The sequence below is a fragment of the Xenia sp. Carnegie-2017 genome, unplaced genomic scaffold (genome assembly GCF_021976095.1).
Source record: "Xenia sp. Carnegie-2017 unplaced genomic scaffold, XeniaSp_v1 HiC_scaffold_16, whole genome shotgun sequence".
In the NCBI taxonomy this organism is placed as follows: domain Eukaryota; kingdom Metazoa; phylum Cnidaria; class Anthozoa; order Malacalcyonacea; family Xeniidae; genus Xenia; species Xenia sp. Carnegie-2017.
Window position 1 is genome coordinate 1,440,459 of NW_025813469.1, and position 27,725 is coordinate 1,468,183.

The window sequence follows — 27,725 nt, forward strand, 5'->3', positions numbered from 1 at the left end:
TCTCTATGTCCTCCGTTTCCTTTTTCTCTTTCATATTCTTGATTTTTTTATTATCCATCGATATGAAAAGCAATTAGTCACCGTCATTTTTGAATCTTTTGAAGATCACGAAAAAACTTTCAAACACTAACCTTAGATTCCTAATTATACGTATATTGTCATTTTCTCAATTCAACCATTACCTATATTTTTCTTGGATTATGAAGTAGAAAACGAGTGAAGTCAGGAATAAATCAATATGGTTGCCATCATGTCGTCATATCCGGGTCTCGTTTTTTAGTTATTTTAATAAATTAAGAACGAAAGTAAGATGGCTGTTCCTTCGTGGATTGCCAATATTTCAAGAATTTCAAACACTCTCTTTTGCTTTTGCGTATTTTTTCAAGTACCATGCCTGCTTGCAGGACGATACAGTTATGAACTGCCAGAATATGTTGTTAAAGTTGATTCGAAGCAGCTTAAAATGCCGAAGGCCGCTATGGATGTAGCCGTTGACCATCTTGTGAAGCAGTTTTATGAAACTGATATATTTACGAAGTCGTCGCAAAACATTTCAACATGCAGAAAAGAATTGATTAATGTAACTAAGAATAACGATAACCTTTTTTTGTGTAAGTACCTTATTTTATTTATGTTTGACGTCTATGATAAACAAAGTTTGTATTTCGTTTTTCGAGATGAGTATTTTTCCAGATGTTGATGCTATTGGTAAAGTACCAGCTGGTATATCTCGAGGGGATTTCGCCTGGTTGGGTTCATTTGACTCATGCCTGGAGATAACTAATGCTCATTACTGCCTGACCACTTTTAATGTCGAAATTTCAAATTTCACCAGAAAGGTTTTGTATTGAAATTGCGTAACGTGGACATTTCTTGATGCGTTCTTTACCAGATCATTTTATGTTTATTTTAGCCTTTGCCATTAAGAATAGGCTTTTGTCTACCATCTGCATGTGGAAAGGTTGATCTTAAAGAAGTCTTTGGTACTATATCGATATGTAAGTTTTGCCATGGGTGGCACAGAAATCTATTTAGGTTTTTTAACCAATCGATTTATGTAGTTAATATAAATCAAGGAATATATTTACTACATAAATCGATTGCACAAAAAAACTTAACAGATTGCTGGGCTGCAACTGGTTTTGCCTAAGATGGCTATGTCAGAGCATATCATTTGTTTTATTTATGATGCCATGCTTCCCTAATGTTGATTTGCAGTCCTTAAATAGGGTTCTTTCTTGTGATCTTTTTTATCTATCGGACTTTAATGTTGAGCTTACTAATTATCATAAAAACATATCCATGTGACACTGACGTAACTCAAATAAAATTTAAAGTCCGATAGATAAAAAAGTTCTTCCCATATTTTAGCTGCAATAAATCAGAAATTTGTCATAGCATTTGTTCGCCCGAAGAACTCGATGATAAAATAAAACTGCTAACTGAATTTTTTCTTTCGCAAAGGTTTTCTTTGGTTATGTCAAACATTGCTACCATGCTGTTATTGTGATCATATTTCTGTTTTTCTTTAGCAAACCAATTTGTAAATATTACATACGGAGGTTGCTCCTGTCCAAAGAAGCCTGACTATACATCTGATGTTGTTATCACATTGTGAGTTGATGATCTATTCAAAGTCGATTCTTACAATTCGAAACCATGAGATAACAGAGGCTGTCAAAAACATTGGAGCCTTTAATATACATACTATAAACCTCTTGCTTTCCAAATATGTTTGCTTAGAATTGTGCTAATTAACTTATACCTTTTATTTTGAAATGTGATGATAGCTTCATTCGAATAAAATTTCTGTTCATGAAATATTTTGTGTCTTTGATTTATATGTTCTATTTTTGGATTACTTATAGAGTCTTGTGTGGTTTTCTTCTGATGCTTTGTGCTCTGGGGACACTTATGGATGTTTGTGGCAGGCCTGGTGTATCTCTTGTCTCACAGACAGTTTCTAATAAATATGTGGATGAGGTTTCATCTTCAGTACAAAATGAAGAAGTTCTTCACAATGAAAGAGCATTTCATGAAGATGGATATAATCAACACAATAAAAATCATATAAGAACACCTCTTGTTTCAGAGTCAGTGAAAAGTAATTACTTACGTCCAAAACGGCCATCAGGTATTTAAGATGTTGGCAGCATTTGTTGATCAGTGGCAAGCTTGCAAAGGGGGGGGGAGGGTCGTGCCTCAGCTATTGATTTTTGGTGGGTGCTAAAGTGAACAAGGGGCATCAATTTTGAATTTGTGCGGGGGGAATGCATTTGACATTTTACAGTGGACATTATTTCACTTCTCAAAGTCCAGGAAATGGCATTTCGAGTTTTTTCTAAAAAATTCTTTGGTAGCATGCCCCTGCAGCCCCCAACAATTGTTCCCAGCATGCTACTGAAGTTTGTCATCTATTGTTGTATATCTACTGCCTCCTTACACAAATAATGTACCTGAGACTTGACGGATATTTTTTCACGCATAACGAATGGCCAAGGAAAAAAATCATTTTCTGTTTTCCTCCAAATAATTTTCTTCCTTATTCGTTCTCCGCGTCTTTAGGTGGCTTGATTGAATTTCTGCGTTGTTTTTCACTCACAAGGAACACCAACCAAATCCTCGACACAAAAGTGACGTCAAAGGCGATCACGTGCTTAAGTGGGATACGCGTCATTAGCATGTTTTGGGTGATCTTGGGACACGCGTTTCTTTTTACAATTTCAAGCACCCTCGTTGGTAAGAAATAAACTTTGGAATTTAAATAAGGACATTTAGTGCAGTCGAACCTGCCGTTAGCGAGGACACCTGATCTCCGCTACCGGGAGGTGTCCCTAGGTTCAACTGTTGTACCGAAAGTCATATTCAATACTGTGATTTTTTGCGGGACTGCATTAAGGTCTTTTTGCGCCCCTGGGCACTTTGTCAGTTTGAATTACGTATTTTGGTCAACAGATTTTGAAAGTACAAAAAGTTTGTGTGGCATTTTTTCAGCCAATCCACTTGACATGGAAGATGCTATCAGTAGACTGTCAATGATGGCCGTGACAAATGCCTATTATTCCGTCGATACGTTCTTCTTCTTGAGGTATGTGTACATGGTGGTAGTGATGTTAGGGTTAGTGACTATGATATCACTTTATTTTCTTCTTTCTTCATCCAGTGGCTTGCTCCTTGCCTACGTATGCTTTCAAAAAATGGAGAAGAATGACGGCAAATATAATTGGTTGCTTTTTTATGTCCACCGTTACGTAAGGTATTGACATTTTATGATACCACCATTGATGTTTATGATCATCTTACAGACTTACACCATCATTGATGTTTATGATCATCTTACAGACTTACACCATCATTGATGTTTATGATCATCTTACAGACTTACACCATCATTGATGTTTATGATCATCTTACAGACTTACACCATCATTGATGTTTATGATCATCTTACAGACTTACACCATCATTGATGTTTATGATCATCTTACAGACTTACACCATCATTGATGTTTATGATCATCTTACAGACTTACACCATCATTGATGTTTATGATCATCTTACAGACTTACACCATCATTGATGTTTATGATCATCTTACAGACTTACACCATCATTGATGTTTATGATCATCTTACAGACTTACACCATCATTGATGTTTATGATCATCTTACAGACTTACACCATCATTGATGTTTATGATCATCTTACAGACTTACACCATCATTGATGTTTATGATCATCTTACAGACTTACACCATCATTGATGTTTATGATCATCTTACAGACTTACACCATCATTGATGTTTATGATCATCTTACAGACTTACACCATCATTGATGTTTATGATCATCTTACAGACTTACACCATCATTGATGTTTATGATCATCTTACAGACTTACACCATCATTGATGTTTATGATCATCTTACAGACTTACACCATCATTGATGTTTATGATCATCTTACAGACTTACACCATCATTGATGTTTATGATCATCTTACAGACTTACACCATCATTGATGTTTATGATCATCTTACAGACTTACACCATCATTGATGTTTATGATCATCTTACAGACTTACACCATCATTGATGTTTATGATCATCTTACAGACTTACACCATCATTGATGTTTATGATCATCTTACAGACTTACACCATCATTGATGTTTATGATCATCTTACAGACTTACACCATCATTGATGTTTATGATCATCTTACAGACTTACACCATCATTGATGTTTATGATCATCTTACAGACTTACACCATCATTGATGTTTATGATCATCTTACAGACTTACACCATCATTGATGTTTATGATCATCTTACAGACTTACACCATCATTGATGTTTATGATCATCTTACAGACTTACACCATCATTGATGTTTATGATCATCTTACAGACTTACACCATCATTGATGTTTATGATCATCTTACAGACTTACACCATCATTGATGTTTATGATCATCTTACAGACTTACACCATCATTGATGTTTATGATCATCTTACAGACTTACACCATCATTGATGTTTATATCAGACTTACACCATCATTAGTTTCTACCTAAATTTAGTCTTGATGCCTTCTAGGGTTATTTTGAATTTCTAGGTTATAAACTAGTATGTCTATGTACAGATTTTCCCATTAGAAAATTAAAAATAGATGAAATGCATCTATGATAATAAAAGTTAATAACTTCAAAGTTCAACATCACTATTTTGCCCCATGTTATTGCATCATCTATCTTCATATTACCCTATGATTTGACACCATGTTATTGCATCAGCCATTGATTGCATCACCATCATTGAGTTTTGAACTTTTGATTGACAATATTACATGACTTTATCATGATGTATATAGTATGATGACCATAAATGTCTAAAATCATCTTACAGATTTTTACCTTACCCAAATGTATTACCATGTCATGTACAACAGACTTACACCATCATTGATGTTTATGATCATCTTACAGACTTACACCATCATTGATGTTTATGATCATCTTACAGACTTACACCACCATTGATGTTTATGATCATCTTACAGACTTACACCACCATTGATGTTTATGATCATCTTACAGACTTACACCATCATTGATGTTTATGATCATCTTACAGACTTACACCATCATTGATGTTTATGATCATCTTACAGACTTACACCATCATTGATGTTTATGATCATCTTACAGACTTACACCATCATTGATGTTTATGATCATCTTACAGACTTACACCATCATTGATGTTTATGATCATCTTACAGACTTACACCATCATTGATGTTTATGATCATCTTACAGACTTACACCATCATTGATGTTTATGATCATCTTACAGACTTACACCACCATTGATGTTTATGATCATCTTACAGACTTACACCATCATTGATGTTTATGATCATCTTACAGACTTACACCATCATTGATGTTTATGATCATCTTACAGACTTACACCATCATTGATGTTTATGATCATCTTACAGACTTACACCATCATTGATGTTTATGATCATCTTACAGACTTACACCATCATTGATGTTTATGATCATCTTACAGACTTACACCATCATTGATGTTTATGATCATCTTACAGACTTACACCATCATTGATGTTTATGATCATCTTACAGACTTACACCATCATTGATGTTTATGATCATCTTACAGACTTACACCACCATTGATGTTTATGATCATCTTACAGACTTACACCATCATTGATGTTTATGATCATCTTACAGACTTACACCACCATTGATGTTTATGATCATCTTACAGACTTACACCATCATTGATGTTTATGATCACCTTACAGACTTACACCATCATTGATGTTTATGATCATCTTACAGACTTACACCATCATTGATGTTTATGATCATCTTACAGACTTACACCATCATTGATGTTTATGATCATCTTACAGACTTACACCATCATTGATGTTTATGATCATCTTACAGACTTACACCATCATTGATGTTTATGATCATCTTACAGACTTACACCATCATTGATGTTTATGATCATTTTACAGACTTACACCATCATTGATGTTTATGATCATCTTACAGACTTACACCATCATTGATGTTTATGATCATTTTACAGACTTACACCATCATTGATGTTTATGATCATCTTACAGACTTACACCATCATTGATGTTTATGATCATCTTGCAGACTTACACCATCATTGATGTTTATGATCATCTTACAGACTTACACCATCATTGATGTTTATGATCATCTTACAGACTTACACCATCATTGATGTTTATGATCATCTTACTGACTTACACCATCATTGATGTTTATGATCATTTTACAGACTTACACCATCATTGATGTTTATGATCTTGTTCTACATGAAACTCATACCGTTCTTTGCTTACTCGCCAATATGGTCGACCACTGAAGATAAGTATTGTTCTCGATATTGGTGGACTAATCTTCTCTACATAAATAATTTTTACCCGACCGACTTTTTGAAACAGGTACTTTTTGATTTCATGTTTTAGTATTTGGGCACTTATCGCTCACATTAAGTTGTATCTGTGTTATGAACTAATTTTTATTCATATTTTAACTCGCAGTGTGCTGGATGGTCATGGTATCTCGCTAACGACATGCAGTTCTTTGTAATTTCTCCTTTGATACTCATTCTAGCGTACAGGTTTGAAAACGTTTTGTTTTAAAACGCGATTTGTACTTCATCGCCCAAACTTCTTTAAAATTTACGTGATCTTTTTGTGATAATCGTTTACGCTAAACGTAATTAATTTTTCACTTTGCTCGAACTTCCTGTAGTTAATCTGTTCTTCGCAGATTTCCTCCAATCGTTTTTTTTTACTGATTACAGATTTTTCTAATCTTTAGTCTATTATTATAGATTTGTCCAATCATAAATCTATTGATTACAGATTTTGTCCAATCATAAATCTATTGATTACAGATTTTGTCCAATCATAAATCTATTGATTACAGATTTCGTCCAATCATAAATCTATTGATTACAGATTTCGTCCAATCATAAATCTATTGATTACAGATTTCGTCCAATCATAAATCTATTTATTACAGATTTCGTCAAATCATAAATCTATTCATTACAGATTTTGTCCAATCATAAATCTATTCATTACAGATTTTGTCCAATCATAAACTATTGATTACAGATTTCGTCCAATCATAAATCTATTGATTACAGATTTCGTCCAATCATAAATCTATTGATTACAGTTTTTGTCCAATCATGAATCTATTATAGATTTTGTCGTGTTGGTCTTCTTGCTACTGCAGGCTCACTTTTGATGGCCAGCACCATGATACTTGCCGTATTGTATGGTAATTATGACATTGATCCAACAGAGTTGTCGAAATGGGGCATGTCGAATTTGTTTGGGTAGGTATATATCGTTTCCATTAATGTTACCCTCAACAAAGCTTGTAATAGTTTTTGTAAATATAAGTTTCAAATTCACGAAAATTTATTGCACTTAACTGGACATTAATTGCTTTATAATTTCAGAGACGCGAAAAAATTATTCTAACATGATCTACAGCAAACCCTATTGTCGTGTACAACCATATCTTATTGGCATTATGTTGGGATACTTCATGTTCAGAAGTTATAGTGGAACACGTAAACCTACTTGGGTTAGTTGCTCGTTTTCTTTACTTGCACACTTGTTGGCGGAGCCCGCGTAATTTTTCCTGCTTCCCTGTGACGTCATGTTAAAATTTGTGGTGAACTTTAGGTTTCGGGTCTGCAAGGCAAAATGCCTCTTGACTATTCTCATGGCTGGTCTGCTTATCTGTGGGTGTGTTGTTAATATATGGCCAGTGCCGAATGATGTGGGTGAACTTAAGCCTTTCGGCCTGCACTGCTTAGGTTCATACTTAGTGTAGTCTATACGAAAAGTGTAACTTGATCATCACACCAAATTTCGTACATAGAAGAGGGTCATAGTTAAGGGTTGTACATGAAATAAAACAGTATTTCTACTTTATCTGTTCAGGCAGTGGCTTTGATTGCATGGTTAGTAGCTTTTACTGTTGGTATGACTTTGGTGTATTCACCTCATGATAACGTCACGGACGGACGTCAATGGACTAAGACCGAGAAAGTCCTTTATGGAATGTTCTCAAAAGTGGCGTGGAGCATGGCACTAGCTTGGGTCGTCTATGCCTGTCATTATGGCTATGGAGGTAGGTGTACATCGAGTTGCTTTCCTGTTGCATGCGTTTCTAACATAGAAAAGGAGTGAAAACGTTGCTGCGCTTCGTAGAATCGTTTTGATTTTGACACTGCGTGTGAAGTTGCGGTGAACCGAGATTTTAATACGTTTTTCAATGGTTAATGAACATCTGTTGTTTTAGGTATTATTCAACGATTTCTTTCAGCAAGTTTCTGGGTTCCTCTAGCCCGCCTAACGTATTGTGCTTACTTGGTCCATCCCATTGTCTTGACATACATGTTCAATAGTTCAAAAGTTGTGCTTTTCTACAGTGTACAGACGATCGTAAGTATATGCTCCTTCACTCCCATTTCAAATGTCTTTTCTCTTATTTTGCATGTAAATGGCATCACACAAGTAACCGTATAATTATCATTGAATACGAAATATAATGTTATAACCATTGAGTTCTATGAAGAACTCAACTCAACGGGTATAACAACTCAATGGTTATTACATGTGTCCAATTCAATGGGTGCAACATGTTAACATAAAGAATATTACAGAATATTACGGCTTTTGACTGGCTAATAGCCATACGTGAAACTACCATGACTTACGAGTGACGTCATAGCACTCATAATATACACGTTATGACGTCATAGCGTTTCATTAGTATACACGTTATGACGTCATAGCATTTCATAGGTATACACGTTATGACGTCATAGCATTTCATTAGTATACACGTTATGACGTCACCCGTTCTATGATGCCTCGACGCATTGTCGTTCTTTTGATTAAATTTTTAAATAGTTCTTAAATTGTGTTTTATTTTATCTAAAATCTCAGATGTGTCGTTTTCAGCCAAAACTTGTTCGTTGATTGATAATGAAAAATGAAAAACCTTGGTTGATTAGATCGTCTTCATGACATGTTCAACCATTTAAATGATTTCTATAACCTTGTTTTACCAGGGCTCGTGTAATAAAGTATTATAGGTGAACATAGTAGGAAAAAAAATATCAATGGCTAATTACAACATACTCTCTTTGAAGCTCTTTGGTCGATCAGAACAACGCATACATTTATTTTTTTTTAAGATTGATAAACCTCTGGGATTTATTTACTCAGTCATTTTTTTCTTTACAAAGGCATTCAACTTCGTTGCTGCTGTAACAGCGTCGTACTTATGTGCCTATATTCTGGCTGTTGTGATCGAGTTCCCTTGTCAAAATCTGGAAAAACTCGGTGCTCGTCGTTAAAGAAGAATCCATGTATAAATATGTGGAAAGGAAATAATTTATTGAATAATTTACAAAATAATTATTGAATTGAAATTAATTTCCCATGAATACGACGCTCCAACAGATGCAATAAAAATTCCAAGTGCCTAATGGGTGGCTTAATCGTTCTCTACATTAAATCGTGTATGCATGTATTGTTGAAACATGTCTACAAGTGCAAACAGTACCGAACAATTTTAGCAAAATGAAGTGTATCTTTGTTTGGGTTTTTTTTTGTGCAAACTTGAAACGTTGGGGTAGGGATAATTTGCTTTTTTGCCGCCGAGTTTACCAGGGGTGCCAAGGCCAAGACCCCTTCAGAGCTGTGCCTACCAGTGCCTACATTTTAACCTTATCATATTCAAAATGGCTGCTATTGTTTAGTCTGGGTATTCTTTACAAAAACACGCTTTACAAATTCAAATTGCCTTAACCTTGACTAATAGAAGATTTCTACTCTAGTGAGCTCGATAACAATGGCTGAAAAAGATATGTTTCCTTTAAATCCGACATTAATGAGCGGTCTGAACGATAAAGTATACGAGAAACGGAAAAAAGCAGCTCTAGAAATTGAAAGGTAAATTGAGAAGGAAACAAAACTGCTTATTTAATGTGCAGTTGGATGTTACGTTGACTATTTTTGCAATTAATGAATAATGCTGCACATACGAATTTCCACGAATTTGTCTGCAATTGAAGTATTAAAGTGTTAGGCAATAGGGGGAGTATTTCATCAGCTTGTTGAGCATGACACTCGATCTTAATTGCTTGGGAAATATTCTACTTCTTGCCAGTTGCAATTCACTAGAAAATTTGAAAACAAGGCCCGTGTTTCGACCATTTAGCTATGAATAATCGTAATCATTTCAGTAAAAAGTCATTTTGTGAAATCACCGGAAGTGTGTTATTTGGTAATGTGAATGTGTGAGTTCATAATTTCCCATTGACACACTGGTGAGCAAAGCTTGTATGCTTATCCAATGAATGTATTTTTTGTTAGAATGGTTAAAGAATATCTCGCTAATGATGATGTTTCATTGATAAAAAGACTCATGTCAGTGCTCACCACAGAATTCTCAAATTCGCACAACCCACACAGTCGTAAGGGTGGCCTCATTGGTCTAGCGGCAACAGCTATAGCTTTGGGAAAAGTACATTTTTCTTGACTTTAAACATCATTATAAAGTTATTTCTTTGTAATCCACCTAATTTTTGTATTCCAGGAATGCATTTCATATTTACAAGAATTGATACCTCCAGTACTGTCATGTTTCTATGACCAAGATAGTCGTGTCCGATATTACTCGTGTGAAGCTTTATACAATATTTCCAAAGTTGCCAGAGGAGCTATTTTGCCTTTCTTCAATCAGATCTTTGATGGACTCAGCAAAGTGAGTATAAATTATTATAAGTTGTAAAGTAAATGGTGTGAACCCGGGAGTATCGTTACATGTTACATGTTTGAAAGTTGGTATACCAAATTGGAACAAACCCCCCTGAACAGATCACAGCAATTACCGGCACCTTACAAACGACTAATTCACAATACAAACAAACGATCAACTAAAAACATTACACTTCACACTAATTCACAATGTCAATATACAATTGACACCCACACATTACAACCAAAAACATCACACCTAAATCACACATCACAACTAAAAATATTACACTTCACACTAATTCACAATGACAATACACAATTGACACCCCACATTACAACCAAAAACATCACACCTAAATCACACATCACAACTAAAAATATTACACTTCACACTAATTCACAATGTCAATACACAATTGACACCCCCACATTACAACCAAAAACATCACACCTAAATCACACATCACAACTAAAAATATTTCACTTCACACTAATTCACAATGACAATACACATTTCCTGTACACACAATACAATGATGTAAGAACCAGATAACAAATACGGCTAACCTGACGTTTACTCCTCATTTGACTCTGAAGATGACTACCGCTAAGGTTGTTGAAACGTCAGTCAACAACAACGAAAACAGTCCCTCTCAGGACTATACCAACCTGGATGATCTACATTTACAAACATGTATTATAAGTTGTGTTAACCCAAGGAGCCAATCATTATCATCATCATCCTTTTTCCATTGCCTTTGTGCTGTGTCTTTTTTTCATATATCACAATTATCTTTTTTTTTGTAAATTTTAAGCTAGCATCAGACCCTGATCCCAATGTGAAAAGTGGAGCTGATTTACTGGATAGATTAATCAAGGTATTAGATTAACCACTATACAAGCAAAGCAAAAATTAACCGTAGTTAATTGTTTTCTCTCTCCGTACTATAGGATATCATTACTGAAAGTGCATCGTTTGATCTTGTATCGTTCATACCTCGACTACGCGACAGGATTTACACAAAAAATCCATTCGCTAAACAGTTTGTGATTTCTTGGGTAATTATAGTCGTTAAGAGGGCCCGAAGGAAGCAACGCTCTGCCCCTCTTGTCTCGTACCCCTACAGCGTTTGCGGACGTTCGTGTGAATCACAAATTGGCCTCTATTCACACATGAGGTCCCACTCTTGCAGATAGACCTGCATGCGCCTACTCATCTGTCGCCCGACAGGAGAGTCCATCATCATCATAGTCGTTAACCAAGCAACTTCTTTATCTTTTAAAAGATGTTGGCCTTTGGTATTGTGGGTTTATTCATCACTTATCTACTCTCTGTTCTTTTTGCTTTTCTGTAGATTTTAATTTTGGACTCAGTCCCAGACCTCGACATGGTCGTTTTTCTTCCCGAGATCCTTGATGGCATATTCACGATATTTCAAGATGATTCGTCAGAAATCAGAAAAATGTTCGTCTTGTATTAAAAGTGTGATTGGAAAATATATGGTTTTAGCTTGAAAATATTTCTTCCTGCAGGTGTGAGGCAGTGCTTGGCGAGTTTTTACGCGACATTAAGAAAGCTCCTGAAAACGTGAAATACGCTGACATGGTCAACATTATTGTGGTGCATTCAACGTCACCAGGTAATCAACGAAGAACAATGCGAATTGTACAGTTTTAAAAAACCGTACGGGAACTGGGGAAAAATATTTTTAACCGTGTGCAGTGACGTCACCAGGTAATCAACGAACTACAATGCGAATTGTACAATTTTAAAAAACTGTGTGGGAACTGGGGCGAAATATTTTTAACCGTATGCAGTGATGTCATAATTTGAAATAGTTGCCATTTTATGGCATGAAATATATATTCGTACGACCAAAGGAATGCATTGTTTAATTTAATGAAAAACCTTATGACGGTCTTGTATATCAAAATGGCAAGGATTGTCTCTTGAGTACGAACCAGGCCACAATGCTTCTTTTGTCTACACCTTTCGATTGATTGGTTTTTCTCAAAGCGGTGCATTTTTCTTGCAAGTCACAAGTAGCTGCATACGTTAACCTGTGTAAAACTGGAATAACCACAAACGTTTTTTTTTTGTTATTTTCAGATGAGATCATTCAGTTTACAGCCGTGCTGTGGCTTCGAGAATTTCTCTCTTTGTCTGGACGAATGATGATACCGTTTTGCGCTAATATTCTCTCGGCAATATTGCCCTGTGTTTCATATGAAAATTGCCGATTTAGTATCTTTTTTTCCCTGCTGCTTGAGTGCTGCGTGCAAGCAAAATTTATTATTAAAATCCTAGCAATAAAGAGGTATGAAGGTAAAGTTTGAGTAAAGTGTGTTAAAATTTGTTCATTCAAGACACAAACGACTCGGTTTTAGGTATAATTGACGTATTTCTTAAAGCTTTATCCTAAGAGATTATTGTGACGACATTTATACAACCTTAACCGCCATTAAACCACCAAGAAACCAAAGAAATTGCCACGAATGTGAACCAACAAGTTCGCGATCTTATTACGAGCGACGACGATAAGGAGTCAAGTCCGACAAAAAATACCGAAAAAATGGATTGCGATGTAGAATCAATGGAGTATAACTTGGATATTGGTTCTGTTCTTATTGTACTCACGTCACAACTGAGCAGTGAATTTATAGAGACGCGACTTGCAGTCCTGAGATGGGTGCTGTTATTGTTGGAGAAAACACCTAATAAGGCGAGAGGCCTGGGAGCTAAGAAGTCAGGGCCGGTTGCACGAAGCCTGGACAGCGTTATCCATTGGATAGCAATTTTTTTAAACTTTTATAAAACCTTTTAAAAAGCAAAACGTATGAGATTCGAACTGAGCAATCACTGAAATGAACTACTGTTTCGAAGATTACGGAATTTCTATGTCGTAAGTAAAATATTTACATCTTTTTCACAAATTTGAAAATTTTACCTATCCAATAGATAACGCTATCCAGGCTTCGTGCAACCGGCCCCAGAACGACGATAAAAAACTGATGAAATCTTGTAGGATAAGATAAAATGTCCGTTCACAAACATTTTTTTTATTTAGTTGTTTAAACACATGGAGAAAATATTTTTTGTGTTATTGGATCGTGTATCCGATCTGTCTGACGAAGTAAGTGTTAGCGGCATTGAAATAGTATGTTGGCAAGTTTTGATTTGTTTGCAACTTAACAAGTGCTTGAAGCTTAATTTTTCCTTTTAAATTTCCCAGTATTCTCATCACGGATGTGATGTATATATGATGTTCACCTTTAATAAAACGCCCCCTCTTAAAATCTGCATGCAATGAAAGTAATCAAACTTGAATGAACAACTTTACACGTAGTTATTGACGGACTTTGATTTTGGAACTTAATTATTACCTAATAATCAAATGGATATTTTAATAATTTGGTGACAAATTTTAATTAGCCATGTGCTTTTACTGTTTGATTGACAGGTGGTTATGACCGACTTAGAAGTACTTGCCGTAATTTCAGCATCACCTGCTGGTCAACCCATTTCATCTTACGTGTCAACAACGGACAGACGGACCAATGACGGAGCTGTGATTTCACGTGCTAACAACATGAATGAATATTTCTATAAATTTCTCTCTAATTTAATTGGAAAGTTTCGTCTGGATGGTAAATTACTCGAAGATAAAGGATGTTTCATTATACGGTAAATGATGGGGAAATTTTATAAAATTCGCAGAAATTTCTGTGTATTTATGTAGAAAAAAGCGTGGCTTCATTTTTTTTCGATGCGTTTTTCCAAAAATATTCTGTCGTGAAAATCATCTTTCGTTTCGTTTTTCTCCGTATGAAAGAAATGGTTGTGAGAATGTTTTGTGGTGCAATTGACAGACTTCTTCTTTTATAATTTTTTACCACAGAAAGCTTTGTCTCTTGCTAAGTTCAGAGGATATTTATCGAACACTCGCCGAAATTCTGCTCGAGGAAAATGATTTGAAATTTGCGTCGTTGATGGTTAAAACACTGAACGTTATCTTACTTACATCGAGCGAACTTTTTGAGCTAAGAATGAAGTTAAAAGAATTGAAAACGAAGGTAAAGGATTTACTAACAGTCAGTTTCTGTGTCTATCTTTTTTCTTTGTTTCCGTTTGCAGAAAAGTTGAGAGAACGTGAATAAGATTTACTTTGAAATCGCATAACTATTTGAAGACGGTGTTTTTACTCCACCGAATGCCTGGGCTGCATAAAATATGTTATTTTCTGCAAAAAAAAAGATTTGTGTAAATTTCCACTCAATAGATATGATTGAAATCGTATACATTACTTAGTAAAGTAAATGGTTTGAACCCGGGAGTATCGTTACATGTTTGTAAATGTAGATCGTCCAGGTTGGTATAGTCCCGAGAAGGACTATAGACGTCAGTCAACAACAGCAAAAACAGTCCTTCTCAGGACTATACCAACCTGGACGATCTACATTTACAAACATGTAGCATAACTTACTGTTGCTAAATGCGAAGATGAAGAAATAACTTGGAAGAACTGCGAAAATGACTTTTTCACACTATTGTCTGACTTTCAGACAGGCAGTGTGCCTGTATATATCTAAAGCGTATTCTTCCTTTCTGTTTTCCCTTATATGTCAATCCATTTTTTTTTCTTTGAGAATTCTAACTTTTTGTACTTCTAACCGGGTTTTTTTTCTGCCGACATCAAAAAATTTTTCTGGGACCAATAGTCGTGCGGTGCGCTATGTTACGCAGCCCTGCTTATTGCCTGATTTGAAATGTTTGATCTTACCATTGATAAGTGGGAGCCAAATTTCTGTGTTGTAATCTCTGAGAGCGAGTGAGCGATCTTGAGTATACAGACGTTTACATGTGTTTAATTTCTCTTCGTTTTCTTGATAGGAAAGCTGTGATATATTCTGGGTGCTTTACAAATGTTGGTGTCATAATGCCATCGCGACGTTTTCGTTATGTCTCTTGACACAGACATATCAACACGCATGTGATCTACTCATGATCTTGTATCCTTAATATCTACTTGTGTTTTTGAGCTTTGTGCGTCTGTGGAACAGTGAGAGTGTATACCAGAATCAGCCGTGTTATCTCTTAACCATCTTTAAGCGGGGAACTCGAAGTAAACGTGGATTTTCTCGTGCAAATAGACAAATTAGTTCAACTGATAGAATCTCCTATCTTCACGTGTGAGCTTTCTGTTTCTTTTTCCTACTTTTATGTTGTATAATGAACGATAAATGACGTCACTAAAATGTTGTGGGCTTTGTGTTTCTTTTTTCTACTTTTATGTTGTATAATGAACGATAAATGACGTCACTAAAATGTTGTGAGCTTTGTGTTTCTTTTTCCTACTTTTATGTTGTATAATGAACGATAAATGACGTCACTAAAATGTTGTGGGCTTTGTGTTTCTTTTTCCTACTTTTATGTTGTATAATGAACGATAAATGACGTCACTAAAATGTTGTGAGCTTTGTGTTTCTTTTCTACTTTTATGTTGTATAATGAACGATAAATGACGTCACTAAAATGTTGTGAGCTTTGTGTTTTTCTACTTTTATGTTGTATAATGAACGATAAATGACGTCACTAAAATGTTGTGAGCTTTGTGTTTCTTTTTCCTACTTTTATGTTGTATAATGAACGATAAATGACGTCACTAAAATGTTGAGCTTTGTGTTTCTTTTTCTACTTTTATGTTGTATAATGAACGATAAATGACGTCACTAAAATGTTGTGAGCTTTGTGTTTCTTTTTCCTACTTTTATGTTGTATAATGAACGATAAATGACGTCACTAAAATGTTGTGGGCTTTGTGTTTCTTTTTCCTACTTTTATGTTGTATAATGAACGATAAATGACGTCACTAAAATGTTGTGAGCTTTGTGTTTCTTTTTCTACTTTTATGTTGTATAATGAACGATAAATGACGTCACTAAAATGTTGTGAGCTTTGTGTTTCTTTTTCTACTTTTATGTTGTATAATGAACGATAAATGACGTCACTAAAATGTTGTGAGCTTTGTGTTTCTTTTTCCTACTTTTATGTTGTATAATGAACGATAAATGACGTCACTAAAATGTTGTGAGCTTTGTGTTTCTTTTTCCTACTTTTATGTTGTATAATGAACGATAAATGACGTCACTAAAATGTTGTGAGCTTTGTGTTTCTTTTTCCTACTTTTATGTTGTATAATGAACGATAAATGACGTCACTAAAATGTTGTGAGCTTTGTGTTTCTTTTTCCTACTTTTATGTTGTATAATGAACGATAAATGACGTCACTAAAATGTTGTGAGCTTTGTGTTTCTTTTTCCTACTTTTATGTTGTATAATGAACGATAAATGACGTCACTAAAATGTTGTGAGCTTTGTGTTTCTTTTTCCTACTTTTATGTTGTATAATGAACGATAAATGACGTCACTAAAATGTTGTGAGCTTTGTGTTTCTTTTTCCTACTTTTATGTTGTATAATGAACGATAAATGACGTCACTAAAATGTTGTGAGCTTTGTGTTTCTTTTCCTACTTTTATGTTGTATAATGAACGATAAATGACGTCACTAAAATGTTGTGAGCTTTGTGTTTCTTTTTCCTACTTTTATGTTGTATAATGAACGATAAATGACGTCACTAAAATGTTGTGAGCTTTGTGTTTCTTTTTCCTACTTTTATGTTGTATAATGAACGATAAATGACGTCACTAAAATGTTGTGAGCTTTGTGTTTCTTTTTCCTACTTTTATGTTGTATAATGAACGATAAATGACGTCACTAAAATGTTGTGAGCTTTGTGTTTCTTTTTCCTACTTTTATGTTGTATAATGAACGATAAATGACGTCACTAAAATGTTGTGAGCTTTGTGTTTCTTTTTCCTACTTTTATGTTGTATAATGAACGATAAATGACGTCACTAAAATGTTGTGAGCTTTGTGTTTCTTTTTCCTACTTTTATGTTGTATAATGAACGATAAATGACGTCACTAAAATGTTGTGAGCTTTGTGTTTCTTTTTCCTACTTTTATGTTGTATAATGAACGATAAATGACGTCACTAAAATGTTGTGAGCTTTGTGTTTCTTTTTCCTACTTTTATGTTGTATAATGAACGATAAATGACGTCACTAAAATGTTGTGAGCTTTGTGTTTCTTTTTCCTACTTTTATGTTGTATAATGAACGATAAATGACGTCACTAAAATGTTGTGAGCTTTGTGTTTCTTTTTCCTACTTTTATGTTGTATAATGAACGATAAATGACGTCACTAAAATGTTGTGAGCTTTGTGTTTCTTTTTCCTACTTTTATGTTGTATAATGAACGATAAATGACGTCACTAAAATGTTGTGAGCTTTGTGTTTCTTTTTCCTACTTTTATGTTGTATAATGAACGATAAATGACGTCACTAAAATGTTGTGAGCTTTGTGTTTCTTTTTCCTACTTTTATGTTGTATAATGAACGATAAATGACGTCACTAAAATGTTGTGAGCTTTGTGTTTCTTTTTCCTACTTTTATGTTGTATAATGAACGATAAATGACGTCACTAAAATGTTGTGAGCTTTGTGTTTCTTTTTCCTACTTTTATGTTGTATAATGAACGATAAATGACGTCACTAAAATGTTGTGAGCTTTGTGTTTCTTTTTCCTACTTTTATGTTGTATAATGAACGATAAATGACGTCACTAAAATGTTGTGAGCTTTGTGTTTCTTTTTCCTACTTTTATGTTGTATAATGAACGATAAATGACGTCACTAAAATGTTGTGAGCTTTGTGTTTCTTTTTCCTACTTTTATGTTGTATAATGAACGATAAATGACGTCACTAAAATGTTGTGAGCTTTGTGTTTTTCTACTTTTATGTTGTATAATGAACGATAAATGACGTCACTAAAATGTTGTGAGCTTTGTGTTTCTTTTTCCTACTTTTATGTTGTATAATGAACGATAAATGACGTCACTAAAATGTTGTGAGCTTTGTGTTTCTTTTTCCTACTTTTATGTTGTATAATGAACGATAAATGACGTCACTAAAATGTTGTGAGCTTTGTGTTTCTTTTTCCTACTTTTATGTTGTATAATGAACGATAAATGACGTCACTAAAATGTTGTGAGCTTTGTGTTTCTTTTTCCTACTTTTATGTTGTATAATGAACGATAAATGACGTCACTAAAATGTTGTGAGCTTTGTGTTTCTTTTTCCTACTTTTATGTTGTATAATGAACGATAAATGACGTCACTAAAATGTTGTGAGCTTTGTGTTTTTTTTCCTACTTTTATGTTGTATAATGAACGATAAATGACGTCACTAAAATGTTGTGAGCTTTGTGTTTCTTTTTCCTACTTTTATGTTGTATAATGAACGATAAATGACGTCACTAAAATGTTGTGAGCTTTGTGTTTCTTTTTCCTACTTTTATGTTGTATAATGAACGATAAATGACGTCACTAAAATGTTGTGAGCTTTGTGTTTCTTTTTCCTACTTTTATGTTGTATAATGAACGATAAATGACGTCACTAAAATGTTGTGAGCTTTGTGTTTCTTTTTCCTACTTTTATGTTGTATAATGAACGATAAATGACGTCACTAAAATGTTGTGAGCTTTGTGTTTCTTTTTCCTACTTTTATGTTGTATAATGAACGATAAATGACGTCACTAAAATGTTGTGAGCTTTGTGTTTCTTTTTCCTACTTTTATGTTGTATAATGAACGATAAATGACGTCACTAAAATGTTGTGAGCTTTGTGTTTCTTTTTCCTACTTTTATGTTGTATAATGAACGATAAATGACGTCACTAAAATGTTGTAAGCTTTGTGTTTCTTTTTCCTACTTTTATGTTGTATAATGAACGATAAATGACGTCACTAAAATGTTGTGAGCTTTGTGTTTCTTTTTCCTACTTTTATGTTGTATAATGAACGATAAATGACGTCACTAAAATGTTGTGAGCTTTGTGTTTCTTTTTCCTACTTTTATGTTGTATAATGAACGATAAATGACGTCACTAAAATGTTGTGAGCTTTGTGTTTCTTTTTCCTACTTTTATGTTGTATAATGAACGATAAATGACGTCACTAAAATGTTGTGAGCTTTGTGTTTCTTTTTCCTACTTTTATGTTGTATAATGAACGATAAATGACGTCACTAAAATGTTGTGAGCTTTGTGTTTCTTTTTCCTACTTTTATGTTGTATAATGAACGATAAATGACGTCACTAAAATGTTGTGAGCTTTGTGTTTCTTTTTCCTACTTTTATGTTGTATAATGAACGATAAATGACGTCACTAAAATGTTGTGAGCTTTGTGTTTCTTTTTCCTACTTTTATGTTGTATAATGAACGATAAATGACGTCACTAAAATGTTGTGAGCTTTGTGTTTCTTTTTCCTACTTTTATGTTGTATAATGAACGATAAATGACGTCACTAAAATGTTGTGAGCTTTGTGTTTCTTTTTCCTACTTTTATGTTGTATAATGAACGATAAATGACGTCACTAAAATGTTGTGAGCTTTGTGTTTCTTTTTCCTACTTTTATGTTGTATAATGAACGATAAATGACGTCACTAAAATGTTGTGAGCTTTGTGTTTCTTTTCCTACTTTTATGTTGTATAATGAACGATAAATGACGTCACTAAAATGTTGTGAGCTTTGTGTTTCTTTTTCCTACTTTTATGTTGTATAATGAACGATAAATGACGTCACTAAAATGTTGTAAGCTTTGTGTTTCTTTTTCCTACTTTTATGTTGTATAATGAACGATAAATGACGTCACTAAAATGTTGTGAGCTTTGTGTTTCTTTTTCCTACTTTTATGTTGTATAATGAACGATAAATGACGTCACTAAAATGTTGTGAGCTTTGTGTTTCTTTTTCCTACTTTTATGTTGTATAATGAACGATAAATGACGTCACTAAAATGTTGTGAGCTTTGTGTTTCTTTTTCCTACTTTTATGTTGTATAATGAACGATAAATGACGTCACTAAAATGTTGTGAGCTTTGTGTTTCTTTTTCCTACTTTTATGTTGTATAATGAACGATAAATGACGTCACTAAAATGTTGTGAGCTTTGTGTTTCTTTTTCCTACTTTTATGTTGTATAATGAACGATAAATGACGTCACTAAAATGTTGTGAGCTTTGTGTTTCTTTTTCCTACTTTTATGTTGTATAATGAACGATAAATGACGTCACTAAAATGTTGTGAGCTTTGTGTTTCTTTTTCCTACTTTTATGTTGTATAATGAACGATAAATGACGTCACTAAAATGTTGTGAGCTTTGTGTTTCTTTTTCCTACTTTTATGTTGTATAATGAACGATAAATGACGTCACTAAAATGTTGTAAGCTTTGTGTTTCTTTTTCTACTTTTATGTTGTATAATGAACGATAAATGACGTCACTAAAATGTTGTGAGCTTTGTGTTTCTTTTTTCTACTTTTATGTTGTATAATGAACGATAAATGACGTCACTAAAATGTTGTAATTCGTCTTTCTTTGCAGATATGAGATTGCAGTTGCTGGATACCCAGAACAATTTCTACCTTCTTAAATCATTGTACGGATTATTAATGTTACTACCTCAAAGCGATGCGTTCACTACATTACGTCATCGTTTGGATTGCGTCCCTAATGGTAACGTTTTACTGACGTCACAGTCAAAGTGAGTTTACTTTGAGATTCAACTGTTTACTTGAAGGAATGTTATCTCTCTGTGCAAATGTGTTGTATGGGTTAGGGTTAGACGAGATTGAATTCTTTACTTGAAGTAATGTTATCTCTCTGTGTAAATGTGTTGTATGGATTCTAAATATGTGATTATGTTTTAGAGGGAACCTCGAAAGACGCGAACATGTTAAGAAACTTAACTTCACTTCATTACTTGAACAATTCAAAAATGTCCAAGGGAGACATGTCAATGAAAGATTTGGGAAAGATCCTCCATTAAACCATAGTTTAAGTTGATTTTTCCATACATGTCATGCTAGAATTTTGAACTGTATAAAATGTCAACAAAAGAGATTCTCATGAAAATTTGAATCCAATCACAAATATGTGGTACATCTCTCATCTAAATGAAGCAATTTTATTTAACTTTCATTGAACTACATAATATGTATATACAAAATATTCCTCTCAAGTTCAACAACACTTATTCAATGGTCTTTACGCTTCATGACATATCGCAAGCCACAGTAACCACAAATGTGAACACCATCTCTATCCTAAAACAATTATTATAAAAAAATAACTCAGGCACAGTTCTACTAGGGGTTAGACTCACACTTTTTTCAAAGATTAAGTTCTTACTAGTATTTTTATACTTTAGCATAACTCCTTAGGGGCAAAGTATGTGAAATGTCATAAATTTAGTAACAGCATGTTCAGACTGAGTGCCAAAGAATGACACCCTGGTCTGGGGTCAAATCTGCGGTCATTCACACAACGCAGTACCCACTAGCTTCATTTATAAATTAATTTCATGTTTTTCATTGTAAACAAGTTTTAAAACCATGTGCTGAGCACATGCCTCTTTGTACACATTACTCAGGTGTCGTCGTTGACATTGGTTCCCGAGCACCGTACTCGGGTACTACATCTTTTTATGGTGCCCAGACCCAGGTATTTTGACTTGGGCACCATCAAAATGTTGTGTCCACATTGGTGCCTGTGCCTAAGCACCATAAGGGGCACTCAGTCCAAATAAGATATAAGTCTTCAATTTAACATGCAGTGCATGTACCTACAATGCAACATGGCATTTAAGAAATGTATTTATATTTCAACTTACTAAGTTGATAAAAACCTTTGGATGACCTAGTGGACCACCGCCCCCATCACACCAAACAACTCTACCATCTACTTCAATTGGTGCTTCTTCATTGATTAAATCAATTGCAAATTGCTCGTTCACCTAAAACATAAGAATCAACTCGTAATCATACACTTGGTTTCCAAGGACTTTGTTTATTTTACGTACAGTTTTCATTCTGTTGGTAAATCTGACTCGCTTGTAGTCATCGTTTTCAAATACCTCAAAAAAAAGGAAAAGAATTGAAATTCATTAGCATCGCTTGATTGCAAGAATATAACAATAAATTATTTCTTTATTTATGCATTTATTTATTTAGCAGTTTTATAATGACCAAAAGAAATGAATAACAAAATTGCTAAAGCCTAAATAATTACAGATGATAGAGCATGGAAAGAAATAGCTAAAAAATGAAAAATATGCAAAAAAATTTAGCTTACTTGTCCAGTATGAGTGACAGTGTCTACTTTTGACAGATTTCTTGATGCTGCGGAGAGGTAGTGGCGAGCATTATTAGATAAAAGACCACTCCAAGATACTTTCCTTAAAACGGCAGCCATTTTGCTGATGTAATAAGTATTATTACATCAAGTAATTCACCAACCAAAGAGGAACGATAAGATGGCGGACAAGAAGCACAAAAAAAGACGTAAAGAAAGGAAGAAAGATAACGATAAGGATGAGACAGAGCTCTACAAACATTATGAAACATTGTAAAAAACTCGCTTTTTCCATTTTATCTTTTCTTTAACGAAAGTTTATGTTGATTTTTATTTTCTTTGTCTTCTAGTTATGAAGCAGCGCCCCCCGGATTTGTAAGGGTAAGATTAACGTTTTGTTCAAAATAGCTTTTTTCCTCGTTTTTTTAAGTTGTCATTTGCCTGCAATTCATTGCTAGGTTGAGGAAGCAAAACCTGAGGATTGTATTCCAGATCTTCCAGAGAATGAAAAGGCACGAGATTTTTTGTCAAAAGCACCAACAAAAGGATTATGGATGCCTCTTGGAAAGGAGGTGAAAGTCATGAAATGTGAGTAAACTCAAACAAGAAAAAGAGATTTTTTATGAATGTTAATATATATATACATGGTTGGACTGACTGTTTAGCTTTTGCACATAGGTTGGAGATGCAAGTCGTATGGCCATAGGACTGGAGATAAGGAATGTCCAATGTTTGTGTCTGGAAATCGAACTAGTGAAAAATTTAGAATGGTAGAGAATTCATTTTCAATAGAATGAATATAAACAAGAGTGCACCCCACCCCCCTCCCCCCGCAAAAAACCTGGGGCTCTATTTCTGCCAACTTATTTCTGTAGTGTACTGACACACTTCTTAACATGCATCCCTGAAGAATTTTGTATGAAATATTTGAATTTCTTGAAGGCACACGAAGACCCAATGCATGATTTCATTGTGGAGAAAAAGAAAACTGAAAAAGAACAGAGGTATGGTGAACTGTTCTGAAATAGGAAATTTGCTTTATTGAATGTCAATTTTGTAATATTTATTGTAGGATTGAGCAACTTAAGGCTTTGCTGGAAGAATCAACAACATCAGAAAGCGATTCAAGCTCTTCCGATTCTTCTACAAATTCCAGTGAAAGCGAGAGGAGGAGGAAGAAAAAGAGAAAACATTCAAAGCAACATAAGAGAAAAAATAAAAAGACTAAATACCACTCTAAGGAGTCTGACAGTGTTAGTAGGAAAAATAAAAGTAGACACAATCTCCCAGAACATCGAAAGAAGGAAAGAAGGGAAAGATAGAAAATTTTTGATAGTTTTATAAAGAAGGGATCGGGTTGATGTGCATGGATTAAAATACTATCCAAGATAATCTCTTTGTATCATTGTCAAGGCTGTCTTGAAAGCAAAATTTAACAAAGAGATTTTAATAAATATTTTGTGGAGAGGGCATACTTTTGAAATGCCCATCGACCGCCAGACCGCAAGCTTGTTTTTAACATCTTTTGATGACGTCCTTTTAAACATGGCTGCCAAAGGTGTCTTTTGCCCTACAACTCCTGCTTCTGTGATTTATGCTCAAAGCTGGCATGTTCCATCTTCCAAACATGCATCAAAAGATTGTTTTCCGAGTAGAAGGTGTTTTTTTTCTTTCTTTTGAAAATATTAACTTGGTTTGCATTCAGAATTTAAATATAGCTTTCTTGTTTCATGTTTCTTCAACTTTCTTGTTTCAGCAATAATCATGAAAAAGATTTCGTTAATTCGCCGTGGATTGTAAAACAAAAGAAAGTAAAAGCTTCCGTCAAACCAAAGGTAGAAATATTTCTTTAAATAAAACTAGTACTTAAAGTGTGTATGTTTTTTTTACAATTCTTTATATACTTTCGTTCAGACACATTCATCATTCAATCAATTTTCTCAGTTTAAACACTCGAAGTGGATTGAGAATCATGCTCTTCGAAACTACGATGTGCTTGGTGTGTAAAATTTACGTATACCATGCATATATTCATGTCTTACTTTTGAATATTTTTGTCACCTACAGATTCTGTAAATGAGTTAAAGTTCACATTGGTAAGAAAGATTAAATTGTACTTTTATGTATAATAAGCAGACGTCTGAAAAGGGGGAAAATTTTTCAATTCATTTTGCTTGAAGGAAATGTTCAAAAAACTAACCAATCAAGTTGAAGAGGTTGATGAACAACTGAACTCTCGACAAAAGATTTATACCTTCAAGGTAGTAAATGCATGACTGCGTGTTTTATCATTAACAGAGTTGACACACAAATTCATATTTTCTTGTTAGCATTTCATTACAAAAAACTATCATGAAGGCAAGATAGAGCTAAAGACACCAGAAATACCTATGACAAATGAAGATCACCAACCTTGCACTAACTTGGAGTTCAGAAAAGATCAAAAAAGGCAAACTTTTGAAAATATATTTTTCTTTGTAAAATAAATCTCAATTTGCAAATTTTTTCAGCAGGCTTAAAGTATTGCTCTTATGTTACTTTAGGCAATTGCCAATAAGAGAATGCTTCCAAAAAACTATCAAAACAAAACCAAAGAAGGGACCAAATCTCACTGAAAAAGGATTTTTGACACAAAACTCTTTTCCTGACAAACAGAATGAGGCAGTAAATTGTGATGAAAATAAGGGAAATTTTCAAGACTATGTTACTCAAATGAAGCATCTTGATGATGAATGTGCCTCACAAGACAACTTTAGTGATGCTGACTCCAAAACAAGTAGTATGTCCAGTGTTTCACATTCAAGTAATGAAGATGTCTACGATGGACTGAGCTATATTGATCCTGTTTATTATACCTTGGAGATGCAAAAATATCATGAGCATAGCAAAGAGCATGATACTACCAATGACAGCTACATTGATCCATTTATTAACAGATACTTGATCCTTCGTCAATTACAAACCGAAACTGTTAAGCAAGAGGTAGCAATAACCTTTCCGAGAGACCAAATTCACAAAAAGTTCCAGAAAAAGAACGATTTAGAAATTCCAGAAAATAAGTGTAAAACACAGACAAGGAACATCAAAAAGCCTAACAAATATGTCATGTGTGATTCTGGCATGGCAAAAGAAATAAATAATGGGAAAAGGTACATTAGGGGTATGGAATTTGGTAAAGCTTCACAGAAAACCAAGCAAAGTAAAGAAAACCAAGTCAGCACGACAAAAAATAATTCTCAAAAGAAAGGGGGGCACAATCTAGAAACAGGCAAACGAAGTAAATCACCAAAGACTAGAAAAGTGCAAAAACAGGTTGAAAGTTGTAAAATTTATCCATCACGCTATTTGCCCACAGCCATCACTTATGACATAGTAGAATTGGCCGAAACATTTGATCCCCCATGTAAAGAAAAGATAAAGATGAAAAGTAGACCTCTCACTGCAAAATCCGCTAAACACAAAGGTATGATTCCAGGAAAATCAAGGACATCTCAAAGACAATATTCCCTTACGTCTGGACAAAATGTGAGAGAGATATTATCATTTAAACTTTCTAATAATAGTCAGGATTCAAGTGCAAAGTCTGGTAGAAATGTCAAGCGATGTGCCAGCTCCAAGTTTTAAATTCTTTTAGGTACAGGTTATTTCACTAGTTTATGGTAGTTCTTATCAAAAGCATGAATCTCTCATAAAGCGGAAGTGAATATTTCAGAAGAAATAATAAGGCAAGTTACATCACTAGTTACTTTATTGAAATTAATAATTAAGCATACACATATTACAAGTCTGGTCATGATACAGTTATCCATTTAGAAAGTACAATTGGTTTTAGAAGTACAAACCAAGCAAAATCCTATAAATTCAACAAAATTATGAAGGCTATGTCATTGCTTCAGAAGTTCTTCAAGAATTCCTCTGAACATATTCTTGCTCTTGAATTAACAGCTAGTTTCATTTCGCTTATCTCCTTGTCAATATCCTCCATGAACTGTATCACAAAGTCGACTAACTTGTGCTTAAACATTTGCTCCGTATGGAAATTGGTGATGAGAAAACTTATATCGTAGCCTTCAACTGGCTTACGTCGTAAGATGAAAAAATGCTCTGCTCTTTGCATCATGAAACGCATGAATTTCTTGCACAAGATCTTCTCAATTTCATCAGCTTGCTTCACCGCAATACTCACGCGCATCGAGTTTATAGATCCCTCAATTAAGACTTTCTCTTTTTCATTTCGACTCACGACCAATGGTGTCAACAGCAATTCTTTACTACTCCTCACTTCGACTTCGGGTTTGTTGTGTCTCTCAACGACTTGCGAGTGAAAATTTTCAAGACACATTGCTGCTGTAAGCGTCGACCTTACAGCATTAAGGTACGGTTTCAATGTTGCGGCCATGCGGTAGAAAAGAAGCAGGAAGTCCAAGTTTTTACTGCAATTTCTCTAGTACCTTATCTACTACCACCTTCTTTTCCGGAATATAAGCACCTCCCTTGAGTACTTGCGTGCACCTAAATTTACGCGTACATCCGCTGGGTAACTGTTGTAAATGTTGGCAATCTTAAACAATAAGCAAAAAA

At 34.2% G+C, this 27,725-nt stretch overlaps 6 protein-coding genes across 7 annotated transcripts; 4 read left to right on the plus strand and 2 right to left on the minus strand.

The window, feature by feature from the left end:
* Positions 1-286: 286 nt before the first annotated feature.
* Positions 287-9,609, plus strand: LOC124437138 (nose resistant to fluoxetine protein 6-like). The gene is made up of 15 exons (XM_046987149.1): positions 287-611; positions 694-839; positions 914-998; positions 1,533-1,614; positions 1,869-2,134; positions 2,566-2,739; positions 2,995-3,088; positions 3,164-3,256; positions 6,364-6,529; positions 6,629-6,708; positions 7,303-7,437; positions 7,556-7,691; positions 8,054-8,243; positions 8,415-8,557; positions 9,367-9,609. Exons 1-15 carry the CDS (start codon positions 311-313, stop codon positions 9,475-9,477), a joined length of 2,202 nt encoding a protein of 733 aa, XP_046843105.1. The 5' UTR covers positions 287-310; the 3' UTR covers positions 9,478-9,609.
* An 82-nt stretch (positions 9,610-9,691) lies between these two features.
* LOC124436283 (protein VAC14 homolog) lies at positions 9,692-21,944 on the plus strand. Its single transcript, XM_046986198.1, has 16 exons — positions 9,692-10,075; positions 10,499-10,649; positions 10,722-10,889; positions 11,701-11,763; positions 11,837-11,944; positions 12,241-12,350; positions 12,419-12,525; positions 12,996-13,130; positions 13,361-13,608; positions 13,954-14,019; positions 14,347-14,570; positions 14,785-14,959; positions 15,777-15,895; positions 15,996-16,075; positions 21,396-21,555; positions 21,722-21,944. Exons 1-16 carry the CDS (start codon positions 9,975-9,977, stop codon positions 21,855-21,857), a joined length of 2,151 nt encoding a protein of 716 aa, XP_046842154.1. The 5' UTR covers positions 9,692-9,974; the 3' UTR covers positions 21,858-21,944.
* A 20-nt stretch (positions 21,945-21,964) lies between these two features.
* LOC124436288 (NADH dehydrogenase [ubiquinone] iron-sulfur protein 6, mitochondrial-like) lies at positions 21,965-23,275 on the minus strand. The gene is made up of 4 exons (XM_046986203.1): positions 23,145-23,275; positions 22,873-22,926; positions 22,684-22,806; positions 21,965-22,117 (listed from the first exon to the last, which is right to left on the minus strand). Exons 1-4 carry the CDS (start codon positions 23,262-23,264, stop codon positions 22,049-22,051), a joined length of 366 nt encoding a protein of 121 aa, XP_046842159.1. The 5' UTR covers positions 23,265-23,275; the 3' UTR covers positions 21,965-22,048.
* Positions 23,276-23,314: 39 nt separating this feature from the next.
* Positions 23,315-24,651, plus strand: LOC124436286 (retinitis pigmentosa 9 protein homolog). The gene is made up of 6 exons (XM_046986201.1): positions 23,315-23,417; positions 23,495-23,525; positions 23,603-23,732; positions 23,823-23,914; positions 24,087-24,148; positions 24,217-24,651. The coding sequence occupies exons 1-6, from the start codon at positions 23,326-23,328 to the stop codon at positions 24,464-24,466; spliced, it is 657 nt and encodes a 218-aa protein (XP_046842157.1). The 5' UTR covers positions 23,315-23,325; the 3' UTR covers positions 24,467-24,651.
* LOC124436284 lies at positions 24,627-26,885 on the plus strand. 2 transcript variants are annotated; one of them, XM_046986199.1, is made up of 7 exons: positions 24,627-24,802; positions 24,901-24,979; positions 25,059-25,143; positions 25,212-25,240; positions 25,325-25,405; positions 25,475-25,593; positions 25,688-26,885. In XM_046986199.1, exons 1-7 carry the CDS (start codon positions 24,627-24,629, stop codon positions 26,766-26,768), a joined length of 1,650 nt encoding a protein of 549 aa, XP_046842155.1. In that variant the 3' UTR covers positions 26,769-26,885. The 2 variants fall into 2 exon arrangements, with proteins under 2 accessions (XP_046842155.1, XP_046842156.1); XM_046986200.1 differs by having other exon boundaries at positions 25,089-25,143.
* Positions 26,875-27,636, minus strand: LOC124436287 (actin-related protein 2/3 complex subunit 4). Its single transcript, XM_046986202.1, has one exon. The coding sequence runs from the start codon at positions 27,541-27,543 to the stop codon at positions 27,037-27,039; it is 507 nt and encodes a 168-aa protein (XP_046842158.1). The 5' UTR covers positions 27,544-27,636; the 3' UTR covers positions 26,875-27,036.
* Positions 27,637-27,725: the final 89 nt, after the last annotated feature.

What these genes read in the sequence shown, in the direction of transcription:
- LOC124437138 (XM_046987149.1), top strand. Translation starts at nt 311, where the DNA reads ATGGCTGTTCCTTCGTGGATTGCCAATATTTCAAGAATTTCAAACACT. An exon ending in TAACGATAACCTTTTTTTGT is followed by an intron (nt 612 to 693) that starts GTAAGTACCTTA and finishes GTATTTTTCCAG; the next exon opens with ATGTTGATGCTATTGGTAAA. An exon ending in ACGTCCAAAACGGCCATCAG is followed by an intron (nt 2,135 to 2,565) that starts GTATTTAAGATG and finishes CCGCGTCTTTAG; the next exon opens with GTGGCTTGATTGAATTTCTG.
- LOC124436283 (XM_046986198.1), top strand. Translation starts at nt 9,975, where the DNA reads ATGGCTGAAAAAGATATGTTTCCTTTAAATCCGACATTAATGAGCGGT. An exon ending in GCAGCTCTAGAAATTGAAAG is followed by an intron (nt 10,076 to 10,498) that starts GTAAATTGAGAA and finishes ATTTTTTGTTAG; the next exon opens with AATGGTTAAAGAATATCTCG. An exon ending in AACAGTTTGTGATTTCTTGG is followed by an intron (nt 11,945 to 12,240) that starts GTAATTATAGTC and finishes GCTTTTCTGTAG; the next exon opens with ATTTTAATTTTGGACTCAGT.
- LOC124436288 (XM_046986203.1), bottom strand. Translation starts at nt 23,264, where the DNA reads ATGGCTGCCGTTTTAAGGAAAGTATCTTGGAGTGGTCTTTTATCTAAT. An exon ending in CTGTCACTCATACTGGACAA is followed by an intron (nt 22,927 to 23,144) that starts GTAAGCTAAATT and finishes CTTTTTTTTGAG; the next exon opens with GTATTTGAAAACGATGACTA. An exon ending in CAAAGGTTTTTATCAACTTA is followed by an intron (nt 22,118 to 22,683) that starts GTAAGTTGAAAT and finishes TAATTGTTTTAG; the next exon opens with GATAGAGATGGTGTTCACAT.
- LOC124436286 (XM_046986201.1), top strand. Translation starts at nt 23,326, where the DNA reads ATGGCGGACAAGAAGCACAAAAAAAGACGTAAAGAAAGGAAGAAAGAT. An exon ending in TACAAACATTATGAAACATT is followed by an intron (nt 23,418 to 23,494) that starts GTAAAAAACTCG and finishes TTTGTCTTCTAG; the next exon opens with TTATGAAGCAGCGCCCCCCG. An exon ending in GGAGGTGAAAGTCATGAAAT is followed by an intron (nt 23,733 to 23,822) that starts GTGAGTAAACTC and finishes TTTTGCACATAG; the next exon opens with GTTGGAGATGCAAGTCGTAT.
- LOC124436284 (XM_046986199.1), top strand. Translation starts at nt 24,627, where the DNA reads ATGCCCATCGACCGCCAGACCGCAAGCTTGTTTTTAACATCTTTTGAT. An exon ending in ATGAGTTAAAGTTCACATTG is followed by an intron (nt 25,241 to 25,324) that starts GTAAGAAAGATT and finishes TTTTGCTTGAAG; the next exon opens with GAAATGTTCAAAAAACTAAC. An exon ending in AAAAGATTTATACCTTCAAG is followed by an intron (nt 25,406 to 25,474) that starts GTAGTAAATGCA and finishes TTTTCTTGTTAG; the next exon opens with CATTTCATTACAAAAAACTA.
- LOC124436287 (XM_046986202.1), bottom strand. Translation starts at nt 27,543, where the DNA reads ATGGCCGCAACATTGAAACCGTACCTTAATGCTGTAAGGTCGACGCTT.